Source organism: Kogia breviceps, chromosome 13 (assembly GCF_026419965.1).
Source record: "Kogia breviceps isolate mKogBre1 chromosome 13, mKogBre1 haplotype 1, whole genome shotgun sequence".
Lineage (NCBI taxonomy): Eukaryota > Metazoa > Chordata > Mammalia > Artiodactyla > Physeteridae > Kogia > Kogia breviceps.
Window position 1 is genome coordinate 34412640 of NC_081322.1, and position 22040 is coordinate 34434679.

A 22040-nucleotide genomic window follows, 5' to 3' on the forward strand; every position below is an offset into this window, starting at 1 on the left:
TTCTAGGTCCTAAACTGCTAACATTTAAGTATCCATTTCCCAATTTTCTTCTCAGTATATAATACATCTACTTTAAAGTTAATATTATTTGAATGTGTAATTCCATGGTCCTCCCTGTGATTTTAAGGGTCCATTTGTAGAAAGAAAAAAAAAAATCAACACCTATTTTCCATTCACTAGCAAAAAATATGTTGGAAACAGTAGGAGGTTTGTAAAGTTAAAAGCTTATTTATTTTTAAAATAAGAAAGCACATTTCCATGCCTGAGCATAACCAATCTTTGTCCAATGGAACTATGATGTTATTTCCTGCAACTTGATTTCACTTTTTATGAACCATCTAACTCATATTCTTTATTCTAGACTATCAGCAGCTTCCTTTTCCCAAAAGCTCACTACAAGTTTGAGTTGAATTGAATATAACAGATGTAAAAGTGGTATGCAAGAGTAGCTTTCATAGCTTCTGTAGTTAAAGAACTGCAGAGTGCTAAAACTGCAAAAAATTACAGGACATTCCACAGACAAAATTTTCATTGGTCATATGTTTGTATAGTTTTTAGTTTACTTGAAATATTGACAAGGGTGCTAATTTGTATGCTTGGATGAGACTACACTAGTAGCATTACAATTCAGGATGTTATTGTCACTAGAAAAATGTCTCAAAATGCTGGAGCCAGTCCTTTAATTAAATTAGAAATACCCATTGCTTCATGGCTCAAGGAAGTCAAAAACAAGTGAGGGGTGTTTCTCAATGAGAAGTAGAGATGGATCACTGCTCCTCCTCTTGGAAAATTCATACATTATACCATATGCTTTCCATGCAGTCCTTTTTTGGGAGCTGTGATCTACTTATTCATTTTTCCATGGCATGTCAGTCATTCAAGTCCATGTGTGCATGTTCTTTTCTACTTGCATCACTTAGGTAACCAGGATGGCATCTACCAACTTCACACAAAATAAATTTCAGAGTGTAATGGTCATACTTCATATGAATGTAAAACTCTAAGAATCTGTTTTAGGAAATTGAAAGTGTTTACCATCCAGAAAAAGGAAAGCTGCCATGAAAGCTACCAGAAGTTGAGGGTAAAGAGTGGTGGTCTTACCCAGCAGGAAGCAGTACAGCATAGTGATTAAAAGCTGGAGCCTGGATCGGAGTCTCCTGTGTCTGAATCCAGCATCCATCACTTCCCGACTGTGTAACTGACCTTAGGCAAAATTCTCAGGATGCTGGACGTGCTCCAAGGTCTTGCTAAAATAGAGGACTTTAGACCCAGTAAAGTAAGTTATTTAGCCTAAAAATTAAAATACCTTGTGAGACAATGGAACATAAAGGAGGTAAGCAATTATGTTATATTTTAATTCTTAATAGCAGAGATACATTCAGAGTTAAAATATAACATAATAGTGGGAAATACATTGAAGACAGAAAGTGTGATTCAACATTTCTTGGTGTCGTTCTGTTTATGTTTGTAAAATATTTATCACAATGCCTGATATAAAGTATTCTCTTAATGAATGTTGACTGTTAGAAACTTTCATCCTTCAGAGTAAGCATGGGTTTGAACATGTTTCATACTGATTTAACTTTCTTTTTAAATTTAAGTATAGTTGATTTGCAATATTATATTAGTTTCAGGTATACAACATAGTGATTGAACATTTTTTGTTTTGTCTTTTTGTTTGTTTCTTTTGGTGGTACGCGGGCGTCTCACTGCTGTGGCCTCTCCCGTTGCGGAGCACAGGCTCTGGACGCGCAGGCTCAGCGGCCATGGCTCACGGGCCCAGCCGCTCCGCGGCATGTGGGATCCTCCCAGACCGGGGCACGAACCTGTGTCCCCTGCATCAGCAGGCAGACTCTCACCCACTGCGCCACCAGGGAAACCCTGATTGAACATTTTTATAGATTATATTTCATTTAGGGTTATTACTAAATAATGTCTATATATCCTTGACCTCTACAATATATCTTTGTTGCTTATCTATTTAACATGGTAGTTGTGACTCTTAATCCCATATCCCAGTCTTGTTCCTCCCCACTTCCCTCTCCCCACTGTTAACCACTAGTTTGTTCTCTATACCTGTGAGTCTGTTTCTGTTTCATTATATACATTCATTTGTTTTATGTTTTTAAATACCACATATAATTGAAAACATAGAGTATTTGTCCTTCTCTGTCTGAATTACTTCACTAAACATAATACTCTCTAGATTCATCCATGTTGTCACAAATGGAAGAATTTTATTCTTTTTTTATGATTGAGTAATATTCATATATATATATATATATATATCTCACACCTTCTTCATTCATCTATTTTTTTTTTTTTTAATTTTATTTATTTAATTTTGGCTGCGTTGGGTCTTCGTCTCCGTGCGAGGGCTTTCTCCAGTTGCGGCGAGTGGGGGCCACTCTTCCTCCCGCTGCGGAGCACAGGCTCCAGACGCGCAGGCTCAGCAGTTGTGGCTCACGGGCCCAGCTGCTCCGCGGCACGTGGGATCCTCCCAGACCAGGGCTCGAACCCGTGTCCCCTGCATCGGCAGGCAGACCCTCAACCACTGCGCCACCAGGGAAGCCCTTCATTCATCTATTGATAGGCATTTAGGTTGCTTCCATATCTTGCCTGTTGTAAATAATTCTGCTATGAATATTAGGCTGATTGTGCCTTTTAAAATTAGTATTTTTGTTTTCTTCAGTGAAATACTCAGGAGTGGAATTACTGGATCATATGGTAGTTTTCTTTTTAGTTTTTTGAAGAACCTCCATACTGTTTTCCATAGTGCCTACACCAATTTAAAATACCACCAATGGTGTACGAGGGTTTCCTTTTCTCCTCATCCTCACCAACATTTGTTATTTGTGTTCTTTTTGATGGTAGCCATTCTGGCAGGTGTGAGGTGATATCTCATTGTGGTTTTGATTCGCATTTCCCTTATGATTAACAATGTTGAGTATCTTTTCATGTGCCTGTTGGCCATCTGTGTATCTTTTCTGGAAAAATGACTGTTGAGACCTCCTGCCCATTTTTAATAGGGTTCCTTTTTTTTTTATATTTTAAGTTGTATGAGCTGTTTATATATTTTGACTGTTAACCCCTTATTGGTCATATCATTTGTAAATATTTTCTCCCATTCAGTAGGTTGTCTTTTTGTTTTGTTGATGGTTTCCTTTGCTGTGCAAAACTTTTAAGTTTTTCAGGTCCCCCCTTCTTTTTTTAAATTTTTGCCTTTATTTCTTTTGCCTTAGGAAAGACAGATCCCCAAAAATATTGCTATGATTTATGTCAAAGTGTGTCTATGTTCTCTTCTAGGAGTTTTATGGTTTCAGGTCTTACATTTAGGTCTTTAATCAATTTTGAGTTTATTTTTGTATATTGTGTGAGGAAATGTTCTAATCTCATTCTTTTACATGTAGCTGCTCAGTTTTCCCAACACCACTTATTGAAGAGACGATCTTTTCTCTGTTGTATATTCTTCCTTCTTTTGTTGTAGATTAATTGACCATAAGTGCCTGGGTTTATTTCCAGGCTCTCTATTCTGTTCCATTTATCTATATGTCTGTTTTTGTGCTACTGCTGTACTGTTTTGATTACTGTCGCTTTGTAGTTTAGTCTGAAGTCAGAGAGTGTGATACCTCCAGCTTTGTTCTTTTTCTCAAGCTTGCTTTGGCAATTTGGGGGTCTTTGTGGTTCCATATAAATTTTAGGGTTATTTGTTCTAGTTCTGTGAAAAATGTCAAGGGTAATGCAATCCCTATCAAAATGTCCCTATTTTGATAGGGATTGCATTAAATCTGTAGATTGCTCTGAGTAGTATGGACATTTTAACAATATGAATCTTTCCAATCCAAGAGCATGGGATATCTTTCCTTTCTTTGTATCATTTTCCAATTCCTTCATCAATGTTTTATAGTTTTCAGAGTATACATTCTTTTATCTCCTGGGTTTAATTTATTCTTATGTATTTTATTCTTTTCGATGTGATTATAAAAGAGATTGCTTCCTTAATTTCTCTTTCTGGTAGTTCATTATTAGTGTGTAGAAAGACAACAGATTTCTGTATATTAATATTGTATTGTTCAATTTTACTGAATTCATTAATTCATTCTAATAGCTTTTTGGTGGAGACTTTAGGGTTTTCTATATACAGTATCTTGTCATTTGCAAATAGTGATTGATTTAACTTTCTTAAACTTCAGTTGCTGGAGTATGCATTATAGTGTTTGAAAGTGATCTGGAACTGAGGGAATGTAAATCAGAGATTACAAATTAGTCAAGTTAGAGTTAGGGCCAGTAAGGAATGTCTCCCCAGAATAAGGGACTATGCTAAAGACTCACAATACACTAGGAGAGAAAGAAGGTTACACAAATGTGTTAATGTGTATGTATGTGTATGTAGGTATGCATATGTATGTTCATGTTTGTGTGTGTGTGTTCATGTGCGTGTATGTGTAGGTAGGAACTAGGTTCCTGGGCAGAGGCACATCATTTGGAAAGAATGGAGGCATTTGACCTTGGTTCACTCAGAGAAAGGTAGGTAGTTTTATTTGGCTGTAACACTAAGGAAGTGGGAGTAGTAAGAAAAGAGCCTAGAGAGAAAGGCAGAAGATAGATTATGAAGAACTTGGTAATTAACATTAAGCTTAAAAATTAGGCAGTTACTGAAAGATTTTAGAGAATAAATAACAAGGTTAAAGTTGTATTTTAGAAATATTACTCTGGTTGCAGTGTGGAGAAACTATTGAAAGAAGCCAGCGTTGGTAGAGGGCTCTGTAGAAGACCCAGTGGAGAGGCAGGATTACAGTGTGGAAGGCATAGTGCCTCTGACTTAGTCAAGTAAAGCCTGTGAAAAGTGTACGGTGATGTTTCTGTAGAAGTGATGGAGAACTATGAACTGTTAGCTAAAATAATTAAGATCATTAGCTAGTTTAACAATAGGGAAAGCTTCCAGTAGAGGTATCCATGGTATTATGACCTGAGTCTTTTTCTTTAACTCTCTATTGCTCCACATTTTTACCACTGACTTGGACTGAATATGACCTAAAGGCAAAGGGAAAATAAACACATTTCATATATCTCTGTAGTATTAATAACTTGTCTTGGTACAGTAGAAACTGAATAAATTAATACTAATAAAGAGTTGATAGAATCAGAATCCAAATAGTGTTAATTAGAAAATTAGACCAACTATAAATGGACGATATTAATCAGGGACACGTGAAAATTAAATTTAAAAAGTACATCACAAACTTTTTTTTTTTTGTGGTACGTGGGCCTCTCCCATTGTGGAGCACAGCCTCCGGATGTGCAGGCCCAGTGGCCATGGCTCACGGGCCCAGCTGCTCCACGGCATGTGGGATCTTCCCGGACCGGGGCTCGAACCTGTGTCCCCTGTATCAGGAGGCAGACTCTCAACCACTGTGCCACCAGGGAAGCCCCGCAAACTTTTCTAATGCAAGGTTAAGATGAATCAGCAGTATGATATTATATTCTTAAAAAAAAAACCACACTCTTTATACAATGTATACTATATTAATTTAGGGAGCTGGCAGTCCTATTATAATTTACTTTGCTTGAACCCACTTGGAATGTGATTAAGAAATTGACTCACATTGAGCTGTGATACACTGGAGTATGTTCAGAGAAAAAAATAACTAGAGAAATGAATGGATCAGAATAGTCATGTGACAAACAAAATATTTAAAAGTTTTAACCTGGATAAAAGGAAATATAGTAGAAACTTGGTATCTATTTTCAAATTCTGGAAGATGATCATGTGAAAACTCGGCTTAACTTTATTCTAATCAGAGCAAATGGTTAGAGGCTTCAGGGAGCAAATGATGGATTAATAGATGAGAGAACTTTGTGCTAGAACTCTTCCAGAGAAGAAAGAAGTTTTAGATAGCAGCAGGTTTGCCATTCCTAGAGACCCAATATGTATCAATAGTATTAGAAGCAATCTGAATATCCAAAGGATGGGTAGATAAGATAATTAATTGATTGTGTCATTCTTAGACTCCTGTATCATTTACATTTACAATAATAGTACAATTTTAGTATTGATACATAGTGAGTATTTTAATAAATATTTACAGATTGATTTAATGGTCTTTTTGAGACATCTGTTAAAAACATGCAGCAATAACAAAATGATAAGTATAGGAGTTTTATTTTATCCTGTCCTTTTTCTTTTTCCCTCAGACTTTATTATGAAATTATTAAATATACAGAAAAATTCAAATGAAATAAATATTCCTATACTCACCACTTTGATTAAACAGTTGTTAACGTTTTTCCATCTTTGTTTTTGTGATGCCTTATACCTAAGCACTACATCATGGATCTCCTAAGAACAAGGATATTTTCTTACATAAACGATATCATTATTTTTCCTAAGGAGAAAAAAGAAACAAATAATTCCCTAATGTCATTTAATATCCAGGGCATTTTTAAAGTGACCATTGATATTAATAAAGAAACATGATGATTTTATCTTTTTTTGTTCCTGTTTTTGTTGTTTACCCGTGGCTGTGGCTTGGGCATTTCACATCATGCCAGGCTCTGAATTTTGTTCAAAGTTGCCTGTAATCCTGTAGAGGCTGTGTCCCTGGACAAAGACCACCCTCAGTGGTGAGATGCCATTTGTGCTGGGGTCAGAGGTGCTCTCTAAGGGGATATATGAATGAACCTGAATGTTATGGGCCTGGATGTGCCACCATCATATATTTCTGAATTTTGGCCCGTCATGGAAGTGTTCTTTGGAAAGTGTTTCTAATAAAGGAAGCCTGCGTGGGTGATAGATTTCCTCTACCCCCTCTGCAGGTTGTACTAATTTGTGTGTGAAATTAACCACTGGGGACATTTCTTCTAACAGCATTTTAAGCTCTTAGATGAGATGGTCTGGCTAGTAGGGACGAATTTATTAGCATCCAGGGAAAGCCTTGGAGCATCTGTCTTCTGTCTTCCATCTCCTATTTCCCCCAGGTAGTGAGTGGCCGTGTGTGACAGCACAAATTCTACCACGGTAACATGAGGGGTCTAGGCTTTTCCTTAGGAAGCACATTCATCTGATGCAGTGCTCACTAGTGGTCTAGTGGGTATATTCTGATGAGTTAAGTCAGCAGAGCGTCTTAAAAAGTTGAACTTCCCTTTTGATGGGGTGAGTGCTCTTCAGTCCTCACCACCTCTTACTGAATCTCCAGTGTAGGCTCTTAACTTTGCAGCTCTGGACCAAAGGGTATTGGGGCTTAGAGGGAAGGCTGTTCCAGTGGTTGCCTTTGGCTCTGGGATGTTATTGTGTCTTTTAAACTTTGGGGGTTTAGGGGTTGGTGCTGTGATGATGTTGACACTGGTCATTCTTTCTGGAACTTTGGAAAAGTGAGATCTGGGGCATGCAGGACAGGATCCTTCTAACTTTGATGTGATGCCACCTCCAGTGGAAGATTCCTCAAGCTGTAGCTACTCAGGAACTGATCCAGCCAGCACCCAAGGAAGACTCTTAAGGACGAATCTTATTAAAGTTGTTGAACAGCAAGCTGGGTTTCTATTCGTCCAAACAGCCTCTTCGTGGACCTGCAACTCCTTGACTTAAATGAGGCCAACATTTTTTTACCAAAAGTTCTGGAGGCTGGGAAGTCCAAGATCGAGGTCCGAAAAATTTAGTTTCTGGCGAGGTTGCTTTTCCTGGCTTGCAGACGGCTGCCTTCCCTCTATGTCTTCACATAGTGGAGAGAGAGAAAGAAAGAGATGATTTTATCCTTTGGATAAGGATTTGTAGAAAATTTAAATGAGGAGGACATCTTTTGCATTTGTTTAGATAGAAAATAAGTTTATTATAAAAGTTGATTGAAAGAAACAGCATATCTTCTGAGAGGATAACAGATGATGTATCATTCACAACATTGATTCCTTTATTGAACTGAATGTCTGTAAGACACTGATTGTACCTACTTTATGATAGGACCTATTTGAACAGTCTTAGAAGTTAGATGTGAGATTGGTTGGCACATCTATCACAGGTTTATGAGTCATACAATCCTCAGTAGTAGTTAAAATGGACCTAAAAGAGAAAAAAAATGGATAGGCTTTAGCAGTTGACTAATATAAATCTTTTATTTCTAGTCTTGGGTAATGTTCTTTTGTGAATCAGAGCCTGTGATAGGGAAAGTTACAGTGTTGTGAGTTCTGTGTAAATGAGGGATTCCTTGCCATTTGGGATTCTGTATCTGCTAAACCAAGTGGGGCAACTCTGCTTATGGAAAAGAAGACTATTCTATTCTGTTTCTCTCTTTTTTCTCTTACAAGCCTCTTATAGAATGATGAAAACTATTAACTTCTACTATAAGCTTGGAGAAAGAATTGCAGACCTATCGCTTGATACAGAGGTTATGTGAGATGTGATGGCCTTTCCTAAATTAAAACAAAGAGACAAAACAATTAAACCAAACAAAAATAAAATTGTGAGAATGATTATCTTATATGATTTTTTTTTTAATTTCGGAAAGCCAAAGGTTAAGTATAAGAAAGCAGTGAAATTTTTCTTGTATCCAATAGAAACTAGGGAATGTGATGATAATGAGAAAGTGGTCTATAGATTCTTGAAAATGTGAAACTGTGTGAATCTTGGTACAAGTCTCTGGAAACACTTAATTATAGATTACTAAGATGCTGCTTTGGGATCATATAGTTCTTCTATGTTCTTTATTACCCTGAAATGTATTTTATCCACCAAACATGTTTTTGTGAACTCCTTATGGTAGCAATTCTGTCTTCATGTACCACATGCTTATGAAATGCTACATACAATTCTGACATTTCATAATAAAAAGAATAAGTCTAGAAGCAAACACCTTGTATAGGAGGTGCATAGCACAAAATAAATATTATTTCTCAAGGTAAGAGAATAAGCCCTGTTCAAAATCATGTGAACAACTACCCTTTTGCAGGTCTAAGAATGGATGGAAAAAATGCTTCGTCTTTCAATTTTTTTTAAGGAAGTTTTAAAACCAAAGATATACTTTTAGAATAAAAATAGCTGATTTCTTCCTCAGAGAATCAAATGTATAAACTTGTTTTCTACTTCATAAAGCAAAGAACTGAAATATGTACTTTCTCAGTTCTCTGCTCATCTTCACATCAACAGATTACAGAGAATTGCCTCATGGCTTGAGTAAGTAAGGTGTCCTCCTATCCAAGGCTTAGCCTACTTCCCATGCTTTGGATTTGATCCTCTTTGGTTCTTGAGGAGTTATAACTCATGAGTTATCCCCTCTCTTTCCTGTCTTTTAACTTTCTCTTTCTATTGGTTCTTTCCCCCATCATATAAATATGTTGTCTTTCTCATTAGAAAAGAAACAAACGCATAAACACCCTGAAATTTCATACTATCTCTGGTTACTCTCCTGTTCTGTGCTATCCCTTAATATTCTAGCTTCATTTTAAAACATTTTATTCATTTTTTTTAAAGTTGTAAGATTAACACAGGTTCATTGTTAACTGTTTAAAACGGACACAAGAAAATTAATCAAATGCCTATCATCTAAAATGAACCACACTTAATACTTTGTTAAGCATAAGTACAAATTGTAACTTCTTATAAAGCATGTTTCGTCATCAGATACCTTCTATAGAATAAAAATGGCTAGATGCAGAGTATTTTATTCATTAAATGTACCATAGTTATGTAAATAATCCCCTCCCATTGGATATTTAGAGTATTTCTAATTACATTGTTCTTATGAACAAAGTGAGCACCCTTGTAGCTAAATCGCCCACAGTTTTCTTAAGGTTATATCCTGTAAGTAGAATTAGCAGATTCAAGTGTTTGATATTTTTAAAGCTTGATAGATTAACAAAAAGTTTTCAAGAAAGTTTGTATCAATTTATTTTCCCTTTCAACTGTACTTTTTCTCATACCTCCATAATTTTGATCTGTAAAAATTCCATCATTGTTTTAATCTTTCTTTTTTCTATATTTGCACATTTTCATGTCTTCATTATTTGCATGTAATATTTATTATCTATTCATATTCTTTGCCACGTTTCCATTGGAGTGATTATATTTCTTGTTAATATTATTTTATATTGAAGATACCAACTTTTTTTCTAATATATTATGTTTGTATTTAGTTAACATACTTTCATATATTTTCTTCCTATTCCTTTAATCATTTTAATGAGTTTGATTATGAATTTTTTCAAATATTCAAATTACATTCAGCAGTATTGCCCTTATTTTTACTGCTTCTGTTATCAAACTTAGAAAAGCCTTAGCACTTTTATGCAATTTTTTTTTTTTTTTTCTTTGCGGTACGTGTACATGGGCCTCTCACTGTTGTGGCCTCTCCCATTGCGGAGCACAGCCTCCGGATGTGCAGGCCCAGCGGCTGTGGCTCACGGGCCCAGCCGCTCCGCGGCATGTGGAATCTTCCCAGACCGGGGCATGAACCCGTGTGCCCTGCATCGGCAGGCGGACTCTCAACCACTGCGCCACCAGGGAAGCCCTATGCAATTGTTTTTTAATGTAAAATTTTATTAAAGGATGATCTATATAAACCAAAATATACAAATCATAGTGTAAAGCCTTAATAATATATATCCAAGCAACTAGGTTAAGAAACAGAATACCACCAGCGCCCAGAAGCCCATCATTCACCACCCCGTACCTACACCCAACACCATTTTTGGAACTTTTTAAAAAATGAAATCATACAGCAATATTCCCTTGTGTCTGACTCCTTTCAGCGTTTCGTTTGTAATATTCATCTCTTACTATTGAATGTTGTTGTTCACTGATGCGTTTATTCCATGCTGCTATGAATATTCTTGTACATGTTTTCTGATGAATATGTATACACATTTTTCTTGGGTATATATCCTGGAGTGAAATTTTGGGTCACAGGGTTGGTGTATTTTCAATTTTAGAAGACTCTGACACATAATTTTCAAAGTAGGTTGCTATTTTGAAGAGAGGTGAAGGATAGGAAAGTTTTAACCCGCTATCATCATGTGTTGACCATTTCTGTATCCTTATTTTGTATTTATACCACATTCAAATTAAAATTTGAACTAAGGAAAGTAGATATAGTTTTTCCATTTTATTTTGCCATTAAGAAATAACTTCAGATTTGCATTTCTAAAATTGATTCTGTATTCCTGATTAAGGTTAAGTACTTTCCAATTACTCAATTATTTTTCTGTTCCATATATAAGATCTTACAATTCTGATTACATATTATTATTAAAGTCATCATATCTCACATTTTAGGAATTTCTGTGTATTTTGCCTGAGTGAAATTTTGAAGAAAACTACTAATTTGTAGTGGAATAGGCAAGGGCTTTGGAGTCAGGCAGGAACAGATTCTAATGTTGGCTCTATCACTTGATAAGCTGCATGATCTTTGGCCAAAGTATTGTCTCCTGTAAAATTTTACTACTTGGGGTTGCTTTGAAGATTTAGTGAAACCTTAAACTCTTACGGAATGTTTGCTCTATGGCAGCCACTGATTCTAACTGACTTGTTATGAGATAACATTTGCCCTTTACAACAACTCTATGCAGTAGCCTCCATTATCATACCTTTTTTAGAGGTTAAGAAACTCAGACTGAGGATTGAAGCAACTGTGCTAATTTACCTGGGTTACAAGTGGCAGAGCCAGAATGTGAACCCAGTTTGGCTTCAGAGTCCATGCTCATACCACCGTTCTCCTCCACATATGTAAGACATCTAATTTTGTTCTTGACACCCATTAGGCATGTAAATACTTAATATCCTTCTGCTTAGCATAAGTCACCAAAGATTTTAAACATATTTGGAGTACAGTTTCACACAGTTGATTGTTCTGTAACTACACCATCAAATTAGTTGAAAAAATAAGAGAAATATTTCTAATACTGTGTAAAATGACAAATTTCCAATGCTTCCTGCATATAAATTTTTCCAGTCACTGTGGTATCTTCTGAGTCCTAATTCTTCACGTTGAGGGGAATTATTACTATACCATGACTTCTTACTAATTTAGCATAGGTAGTTTGCTGATAGTATAGTCACCTGACATTCATGTGTCCAGAGATTTTTGATGAGGTATGGATTGCAAGCTGTGGAAATGCCTTATTCAAGGGAGTTTAATATGTGAATGATGATGCTGAGAGCACATGGTGTGAAATTTGAAAGGGAGAAAAATAAATGTTCTTTAATTTTAATGTTCTGGTTTCCTAAGGACAGAGGTTGGAGGGTGTCAGCTTTCAGGTGCTCCCTTTTTCATTCCATTCACCAAAGCAACAATAAGGAAGAGATTCTGTTGGAGACAAAGGTCCCAGTTAGGTCACTTATAACTGAAAAGAGAGAGATGATGTCAAGGCTGGGACACGAATGAGGGAACTGGACTGAGGCACAGCTGGTGGAAGGTGACAAATGGAAAGGACGTGTCTTTAAATTATAGTCTACATTGTGTGGCCAAAATTATATGCTGCAATGTTATTCACTGACTAAGGGATTTGCACTGTTTGGGAGAGTTATCTTTCAAAAGTGTCAAGTGGTTTTTGAAAAAGGATTTAGAGTAAAACAAATAGAAAAATGCTACTTCGTCCTTTTTTCTTGCAAGATGCTGGAATTTGCAAGTGAATAAGTATTTTGGGCTTTTAACACTGTAAGTGCCATAAAAATTATGCTAATGAATTCTGATTTCTGAATTAATAGAGACAAATTTAATACAGTTTTCCCAATGCTAACTTTATAGCTTTATATCAATATAGAGGATTGATTATTTTCTAACTGTGTGCACAATTTTGAGGGTTAATGTTCAGTACTTAAGGCAAGATCTATATATACCTAGGCCCTAAAAGAAGCAATTACTAAATAAAAAGGCAAAATCATATTCAAATCATGGTAAATTTTGGTAGCAATATCAAATAAATTTTGCCAGTGTGGATTTATCTTAAAGGGCATATACCAAATATTCAAATTCATAGAAAATGTAAGCACAAACTCCATGTACTTAGACAAATCACTCAAACACACACACACACACACACAAGTGCACAAATGCATACATAAAGGTACAGAAACCTTCCCAGATTTTCTCTATCTTGTAAGAACTGTGTGATTATTTTTTTTCTTTGCCAGGTGGTATTTTTGAATATGTGGAATCTGGCCCAATGGGAGCCGAGGAGCTTGCATTCAGATTTGCTGTGAACACAATCAACAGAAACAGAACCTTGTTGCCCAATACCACCCTAACCTATGACACTCAGAAGATAAACCTCTATGACAGTTTTGAAGCATCCAAGAAAGGTAATTGATAGATATTTAACAGTACGTTTTCTGGAATTCAAATTTTCAGATATTCTTAAGAGATTTCTTAATCCCCAAAGTAATTAATAAGTCATTAGGAATATTTTCATGCAAATGTTTCTTTTCAAACTGCACATAAATTTTATCAGGGAAGGTAAAGTGATATGATTACCTCCTGAAAAAAAAATTGCTTATAACATGAAATGCAGTGAAGTCTGGGATAGTGAAAATATTTTTTCCCCATTAATCCTTTTGTTTTGCTACTAAACTATTCCTATTTTAAGAACTTTCTAAAATAAAACAATACCATCTGTGGATTTTACGAAGTTTTACAATCAGTTTTTACATTTTTATTTGCATGATATGTCAATTCCACTCTGTTACTGTGGTCTCAATTTTCTGACTTCCTTGAAAGTTCTGTGGTTCCAAATGACTTCAAAAAGTCTGTCTAACCTTAATTGGAAAAATTTGAACAACCTTTCATTTGTGTATAGTCTATGCCCATTTTTTAACCACTTGATGTTTCTTTTTGTGACTGAAAATAAATGGCTAATGATATGAAAACCAGATTATATGAAGAAATAATAAAAATACCTTATGAATTTTATTTATTTTATTATTTTGTAAAACTGTTTTAAATATAAGAATAGAAATATAATTTTCTGGAATGTGACTTTAATACATATATGAAAGAAGGTAATAGAGAAACTATTATCAAGGCATTATTTTAACCAAACAGTTTTAGTAATAAATATGTTTTGAGAGATGTTTTCATAGGGTTACTTTGTCTAAGTAGGTGATCTTTTCTTTTGCATATTTAGCATTCATGTAACAGAAATTAAATTTCATAAAGTAGATTTTCTCAAAGGAGTAGACTTAGAAAGCATTTGTTGTAAATTCATATTTTTTAAACAATGTTTGCTTTTCTGTAATGCTAATATTGTTTTATTAGCTACCTTACATTCATAGAAATGTACATAATTATTTATAATTCTAACTTGGTACAGATTTCTTCTAAACTCATTGATATTAATGGCAGTTAATAAGGTACAATATTTCTTGAGATGAAAGTATCCTCCTTTTCCCCCAGCTTACTTGTGTTTATCAAAACCTATGTTCTGCTTGCCCTTTGAATTCATATCTTTATGAATAAAAATAAGTTTCCACATTTCAGAACCATGTCAGGGTGATGAAAGGTTTTGAAGGCTGAAAAAAAGGGTAAAGGTTATTGTGAAATACTACATTTGTCATCATAATTGCAAAATAAGCCATTAACTGCAAGACAAGTACATTTGATTATTGACATAGTTCATGATTATTTCCATTAGAAAGAAGAAACTCTGTCTCAAATGAAATAATTTAGACCAAAGAATATGCAATATGAGTACAGTATAAATATAATATTAATAGATTTCTTAATGGTGACTTCAAAGTAGCAACATAAAAAAAATTGGACTAGAATGTTCTAACAACAAACAGCTTACTATCTTGGGAATATCTTAGCAAAATTATGAGATGGTAAACTCATTTCATTTTCAAAATATTAAAAAGGATTTACAAATTTTGTCACCCATTAAAAATCCATTGAGAATCCAGTTCCTTAAGTGACTTTGGCCTGAAACTGAAAAAGCTCGAATAAGTGTATGAATAAGTTTCTTTGTGAGTTGTTTAAAAGGGTGGATGTTGGGCGTCCCTGGTGGCGCAGTGGTTGAGAATCCGCCTGCCGATGCAGGAGACACGGGTTCGTGCCCTGGTCCGGGAAGATCCCACATGCCCCGGAGCAACTAAGCCCGTGAGCCATGGCCGCTAGGCCTGTGCATCCGGAGGCTGTGCTCCGCAACGGGAGAGGCCACAACAGTGAGAGGCCCGCATACCGCAAAAAAAAAAAAAAAAGGGTGGATGTTGTGGTTTGGAACTTGTCTTGTGAAGCTCTTGCTTGTCGACCTATTGGTGGTTGGAGGGCACAGCAATATATAAAAAGATAATATAAAGGAGAGACCTAACATAGTTTTTGAATCTTATGGGGCCTCAATAAATATATATGTAATACTGATATTTATGACTAATTACAAAATAACAAATAATAAATTTGGACATTCTTAAAATTTTTTAAAAATTAATTTTTCCAAGGCAAGAATATAAGTTAAATGTTTAAATGTAAACATTTTCACCGATATATGGTCTTATACTTTTAGCAGATAATACTGTTTTGCTCCATAAATAAACTTTGATGCACTAGAGCTTGAATTATTGTTTGAATCATACATTGCTTTTAAGTGACTCCTCTGATACCTGAAAACTCTATTTCTTATTTGAACACACTTCAAAAAGTTCTATATAAACTAATACAGTGGTTTTTAACTTTCTTGATTTGTGACTTGTCAAAAATCTGGAGAAGGAAGATCTTTTGTTTTCAATGTATGTGAATTAAGATCTGTGTGAGTGAAAAACTTTAGGCCGTAACCTTTCTACTGATTTAGAATTCCAATCATTATTTTAAAAGTAAGAATCTATATAGTCAAAAATTATTTATTTATATCATATTGAATTTTTGAAGAAAGTGTAAACTGTTTTTTTTCCAACTAAAATTTATTTATTAAATATCTCTATGCTTAAGAATCCATCCATCACATTGTATTTTATGTGGCAAAATCTCTGAAGGAAAATATCAGAAAATTTTGCACAGTAGAATCATAAACTATTTTTGAGGGATTAAATCTGAACACCTAATTGATCCCTAAATCCCAATAACAATTCTCCTTAGTCATATTTAAATATTTGCAGGGATATACAAACCATTGCCTCTTGGAGCAGACTTTCACTTTTGAACATTTCTTACTTCCCTTAAATTGTATCAAAATTTGTGAGAAACTTCTAAACATTTGCCCTAATTCTTCCTTTTCCAGTCAAATGAAACAAACTTTAGCCTCTTTCACAGGCCAGATCTTCAAATATTTAAAGATGAGTTTCATGTTTCCAGTAACTACTGACTTTCTAGACCTGAACTTACCAGTTGCTTTAGTGTACCCTATAGAATTTCAAGTCCCGTCACAGTCTTTCTATTCCCATCTGAATACCTTCTGATTTAATTATTTCTCTCTTAATTACTGTAATTATTATTGATGTGAGTAAACTTTTCTATAAGTAAATATTGGACTGGTCAAAAAGTTCGTTCTCGGTTTTTCCATACGATATTACGGAAAAACTCAAACGAACTTTTTGGCCAACCCAATATAAACTTTAAAAAAGAAATTCAATACAATATAGAAGACTTATAGTATCCAAAAGCCAAATAAATAAAGATGATTAAATACTTATCTATTTAATTACATACTTTGATGCTCTTTCTACTCAATGAGATTAATCCCTATGAAATCACCCTCTATGACTCATGTCAGGTTTTGTATGGGTGTTTGTATGCACCACTTGACCTATATCATCAGATATTTGCAGATACTTAGCTGTGTAGCCATAGCTTTTTGGATGGGCAGTCGAAGATAAATGGCTTCTGATTAAGCATTTGAAATTGTAGAGAATGACCAGTGAATTTGGGAAAGAACACTATTCCCCTATATGAAGTATTCTTCCAAAATGAACACTCTCCCCTTAAATCCTAGGATATTCCCCCTCTTTCTCCTTCCTCCTCTCCTCCCTTGACGTTATTTGTGGAATTATTTGAACATTGAGCTGTAGGTGTCTAGGTGAATTTCCCTTGTAACAAACTGAAAATGTTTGGAGTTAGACAAAATGTAAAATCAGCTAGATTCAGATGTTATATTACAGACAAATCTTCCTTCAAGATGATGCCTTTGGGTTAACAATAATAATGTGGTAATATTGGCACACTGGCATCTCTCCTCTCATTATTGACAGACTTCTATCTCCTCTTCAGCCTGTGATCAGCTGTCTCTTGGGGTGGCTGCCATCTTCGGGCCTTCACACAGCTCTTCAGCAAATGCAGTGCAGTCAATCTGCAATGCTCTGGGGGTTCCCCACATCCAGACCCGCTGGAAGCACCAGGTGTCAGACAACAAAGATTCCTTCTATGTCAGTCTCTACCCAGACTTCTCTTCGCTCAGCCGTGCCATTTTGGACTTGGTGCAGTTCTTCAAGTGGAAAACCGTCACAGTTGTCTATGATGACAGCACTGGTAAGAAAAATCAGTAGCCTTTGCATCTATGCTTTAAATATAGGTAGTTTTCTGAAACTTATTAGAGATTCTTACTGTATTCTTTTTGTTTGTTTGTTTTTGTTCTTTTCTTGTGTGTTTTTTTTAATTAAGGGAAGGAAAACATTTGAAATGAAACATTAACACTAATTTCATACGTCCAAACAAAGAATAAAATTATACACTTTTTTTTTCCTATATTCGTAAAATAAGCACTTTTGTTCTAGGAAGGATGTTACTGTGAACCATAGTATTGGATGAAGAATAGAGATGATATGAAATATAATATTGAAATATTCATTCAAAGAATTTTTCTGCTAATTTCAGGGTAGTCTCCCAAAGTAAAGCCTCATAACTTGCTGTCACTGAAACTTATCAAGAAGTTCAGGAAAAAAAAAAAAAGGAAATTCAGACTTTGGCCTTAGCATTTTCTATAGCTGTTTATGTGCAAAGAATGTGTGTGAAAAGTAATAACCTTTATATCTGGATAGCATGTTAAAGTACCCATTGAAATACTCTGAGTTTTTGGAACTGTACATATGTAGATATAGCTTAGGGACTTAGAAAATAGTATTTACTAAGTTTTTTTTAAATTTCCGTGTCTTTAAATGAATATTTGCTGGCTAGAGGTGGTCTGTGCTTTCTTGTTTTAATGTATGTTATTATTTTTATATATGAATGGTTATTTTGAGGTATCAGATAAAAACAAGTCTCAGAGAAATATAAGAACGTAAACAGTAAAAATAAAGTATTAATTTCCTTGGAAGTTATATTGATAAAGGAACTGCATACTATTTTATTATCTAGTGATAAGGAATTTCACATTAAGATGTTTATCACTGGTCTAAATAGTGCTCTTTAAGTTAGAATTTTAAAATATTTTATTCTAGAACATTTCACTATACCTTTATGTTTACATCAAAATTGAAATTCATTTGAATTTAAATTCTCCCCCAAATACACCAGGAGCTCACTTTGTTTATAAATGCAGTATTTAGAACTATGTGCAGAAATTAGTCCCTTTGCCAATAAAATTGACCATTTGCAAATTGACAGATAGGAACTCTCCCAAGAGAACAGAGAACAGGGAGTTACAGGGTTGAAAAAATAATGTAAATAATTTGAAAAATTTTAAAAATTGGGATAAGAAAGAGTAAATCTAAATACACATTAATAGTGTAATTTTGCATTTTTGATTTTAAAAAGTGAAATGTTTGTTAAAAATTTTAGCTTTAGAAATACAGCAATAAAAGCCCTTAAAAACAACCTAAGTACCTTTGATGTGTTTTTAAGCTTAAATTAGACCTATTGAATTTATTGCATTGTTATATTCCAAATCATTACTTTTCCATCATTGGTAAAGTTCTATATGTCAAATTATGAATGGCAGGTTCTGTGTGAATGGTTTCTCTGAGGGTCTGTAACGTGATACTCCAGGGCATGCTCAGTTACAAAATGGTCCACTTATGTTTATGGATGGTCATATATAGAAATATACAAATATGAATACACATGCATGAATCCATAGTTTATTTACTTCTCCTTTCTCTTCTGATATAATTCAGGAGAATTCTGACTAAATATCACATATCCTCATATGTATATGCACATAGACATGGTATTTATACACACATATATATGTTATACATATATATGTATGTTATACATGTGATATTATATATTTATTTCTTATTATCTTAAAACTCCTCATAGTAGAAAGAAATTTGGCAAATGTTCAAAATGTTTATGATATACCACATTTCCTCATTATTCTGTTTGTATGTATTTGTATTTGACATTTTTACTTCACATATGTTGTTCTTGAGTGACTGAATAAAGAGATAATGGGATTTGTGATCAAGGTCACATCATAGTTTGGTGAAGTAATATTTCATATGTAGTTGATTTTGTGCTTTGAATAATATTCTAAATATTTATATCATTGAGACAAATTTAAATAGAGAAATAAATATAGTCAGTTAATTAGATGTATATACTTCTAAAGGAGACTTGACCTAAGATTACATTTATTAAAATAATTTAAGCTAATATTTAAAAGAAACTTTACCACTACTATCACTTGAAGGTAACATCAATACTTGGATATTCCAATAGTCTTTGATTATTTAAATATGAATGCTAACCTAGAGTCATTACAGAATTATTCATAGAGTACGTATGCCTTAAAAATCCTCTGAGGGGAAAAAAGCATGATAATGCTCCATTTTATGCAATATTTAATTCAACAAACATTGATTAAGCCCCTGCTACATTCCAGGGACAGTACCAGGTGAGAGTATATGCCAGTAAAAGAAACAAACTCCTGGCCCCTCTTGAGCTTCTAATTTATATTTAGGGATATGTGGTTGTTCACGTTTTTAATATTATTTGTAATGAAATAATTGTGTTTGTAACTGGCCTTTTAATTTAACACACTTTTAGAACGTTGCTATTCTTGATTTTTTAGGGGATAGAACTGACTCTAAGATGGAAGGTTGTCTTTGAAATGAATTCATAAATATATAGGAGTAGGCATTTTTTTTGTATTTTTGGATATGTTTAAAAGTCTCAAGGCGGAATTTTTTGTGTGTGTGTGCTACGCGGGCCTCTCACTGTTGTGGCCTCTCCCGTTGCGGAGCACAGGCTCCGGACACGCAGGCTCAGCGGCCATGGCTCACGGGTCCAGCCGTTCTGCGGCATGTGGGATCTTCCCGGACCAGGGCACGAACCCGTGTCCCCTGCATCGGCAGACGGACTCCCAACCACTGCGCCACCAGGGAAGCCCCACAAGGTGGAATTTTAATAACAGAACTTAACAGAGAGAATTTGTAAACGTCCCAAGTGAACAAGATGACTATTTGATCATGTGGGAGAAAATCTGATGACAGCTAGGACTGCGAACTGAAATGGGAGAAAAATCCACCTCATACCCAATGAGATAAACATTAATAACTTCATTATGGGGCTTCCCTGGTGGCGCAGTGGTTGAGAGTCCGCCTGCCGATTCAGGGGACGCGGGTTCGTGCCCCGGTCCAGGAGGATCCCACATGCCGCAGAGCGGCTGGACCCGTGAACCATGGCCTATGAGCCTGCGAGTCCGGAGCCTGTGCTCCGCAACGGGAGAGGCCACAACAGTGAGAGGCCCGCATACCGCAAAAAAAAACCACCCCAAAACAAACAAATAACTTCATTATGAACTTGTGTATCTGCTGTTTACTGCATGATGCAGTATGCATTTTATATATGTTTCTTTTTTCCTTTCCAGATTTATTATGTATGCTATTCCTCCCATTTATATTCATTTCTATTTTGTTGTGTTGTCCAGCTTGATACATGATAATTATACTTTCATCCAGTCTTTGTTCCCACCCCCTAAACAGATGGGATGGTAGATGAAATATAGTGCTGGAGTAGGAGAAATTCTTAGAACGATGTTAACAGGAGCTGTTTATTTTTTATGATAATTAGCATTTGTTGTTGTCGTGGATGAATGCTTTTAAAAACCCTGAAAGTCTGTTATACCTCTGAATGATGTCCAAAATGATGGAAAAGAATTGGCTTCAGAAACAAAACTGTGTTTCTGTCAGTCATTTTGGAACATATGATTCATTTTAAAAATAAACTAAAAATAAGTTGGATAGCTGTCAGCTTGTAAGCAATTCCAGGATAAGTTGTGAATATTTGCTTTAAAATTCCTGTGTTTCATCTTTGTTTATAGATCAGCAGTCCATTAACAAAGAACTCTGGACTGGTAAACAGAAGCCTGGGAGTCTAGTCCCAGTTTTGCTACTAAATTACTGGTGCAACTTTGGAAAAGAGAAGAAGGGAATTGAAATGATTACAGAAAGCAGCTATGGTGCACTAAGTATCGACGTAGTTGCTATCATATAAACTATTACATTTAATCTTCAAAACAATTATATAAAAACAAAATAATTCTAGGGAAACAGGTTAACACTTCACTATCCTTGCTTCCTCCAGTAACTGGCTTTTCTGCCCACCAGCAGCCCAAGGCAGAAACTTGAACATCTTCCTTGATTCCTACCTTTCTTCAGTCCCACAATCAAGCTCTAATGGTTGTTAATTCTATATCTCTATGAACTCTCAAATCTGTTCATTTCTTTCATGCTTTCTAACTAATTCTTAAGGCAAAATCTTTCACCTGGATTATTACTAACAGCCTCCTAACAGTTTCCCTACTAGTCCAGTCTCCACACTGCAGTTAAAGTCATTTTTAAAAATGCAATTCTGACCCATTGTCCTATTAATAGTTTCTCTTGCTCTAAGGATAAAGTTAAAACTTTTTTGAAAGACTTACAACACCTGACTTCATCTAGTCCCTGTACCTCTCCAATGATATTTGAGTCTAAATCCCTCACTTATGTCTTTCAAATTGAGCCATTAAATTTCTTTCAGGTTCCAGAAATACTGTCCAGTCCACCTGTTTCTCTCATTCTGGCCCTGACTCCTCCTCCCCACTTAGCACCCACACACATGCACGTGTGTATTTGCACACACACACACACATTCATACCATCTGGCTTAGATGTCACAAAGAAAGACTGTCCTGACCCCCAGCTCCCAAGC

General features: G+C 35.1%; 1 protein-coding gene across 2 annotated transcripts in view; it reads left to right on the forward strand.

Annotated features, from left to right (window-relative positions):
* Positions 1-22040, forward strand: part of GRIK2 (glutamate ionotropic receptor kainate type subunit 2) — a 671458-nt gene that overhangs the window by 252582 nt on the left and 396836 nt on the right. For both annotated transcript variants that reach the window (XM_067011529.1, XM_067011530.1), the window contains exons 3-4: positions 13118-13285; positions 17178-17435. In XM_067011529.1, coding sequence (XP_066867630.1) covers positions 13118-13285; positions 17178-17435 — 426 coding nt within the window. The remainder of the gene's footprint in view (positions 1-13117; positions 13286-17177; positions 17436-22040) is intronic.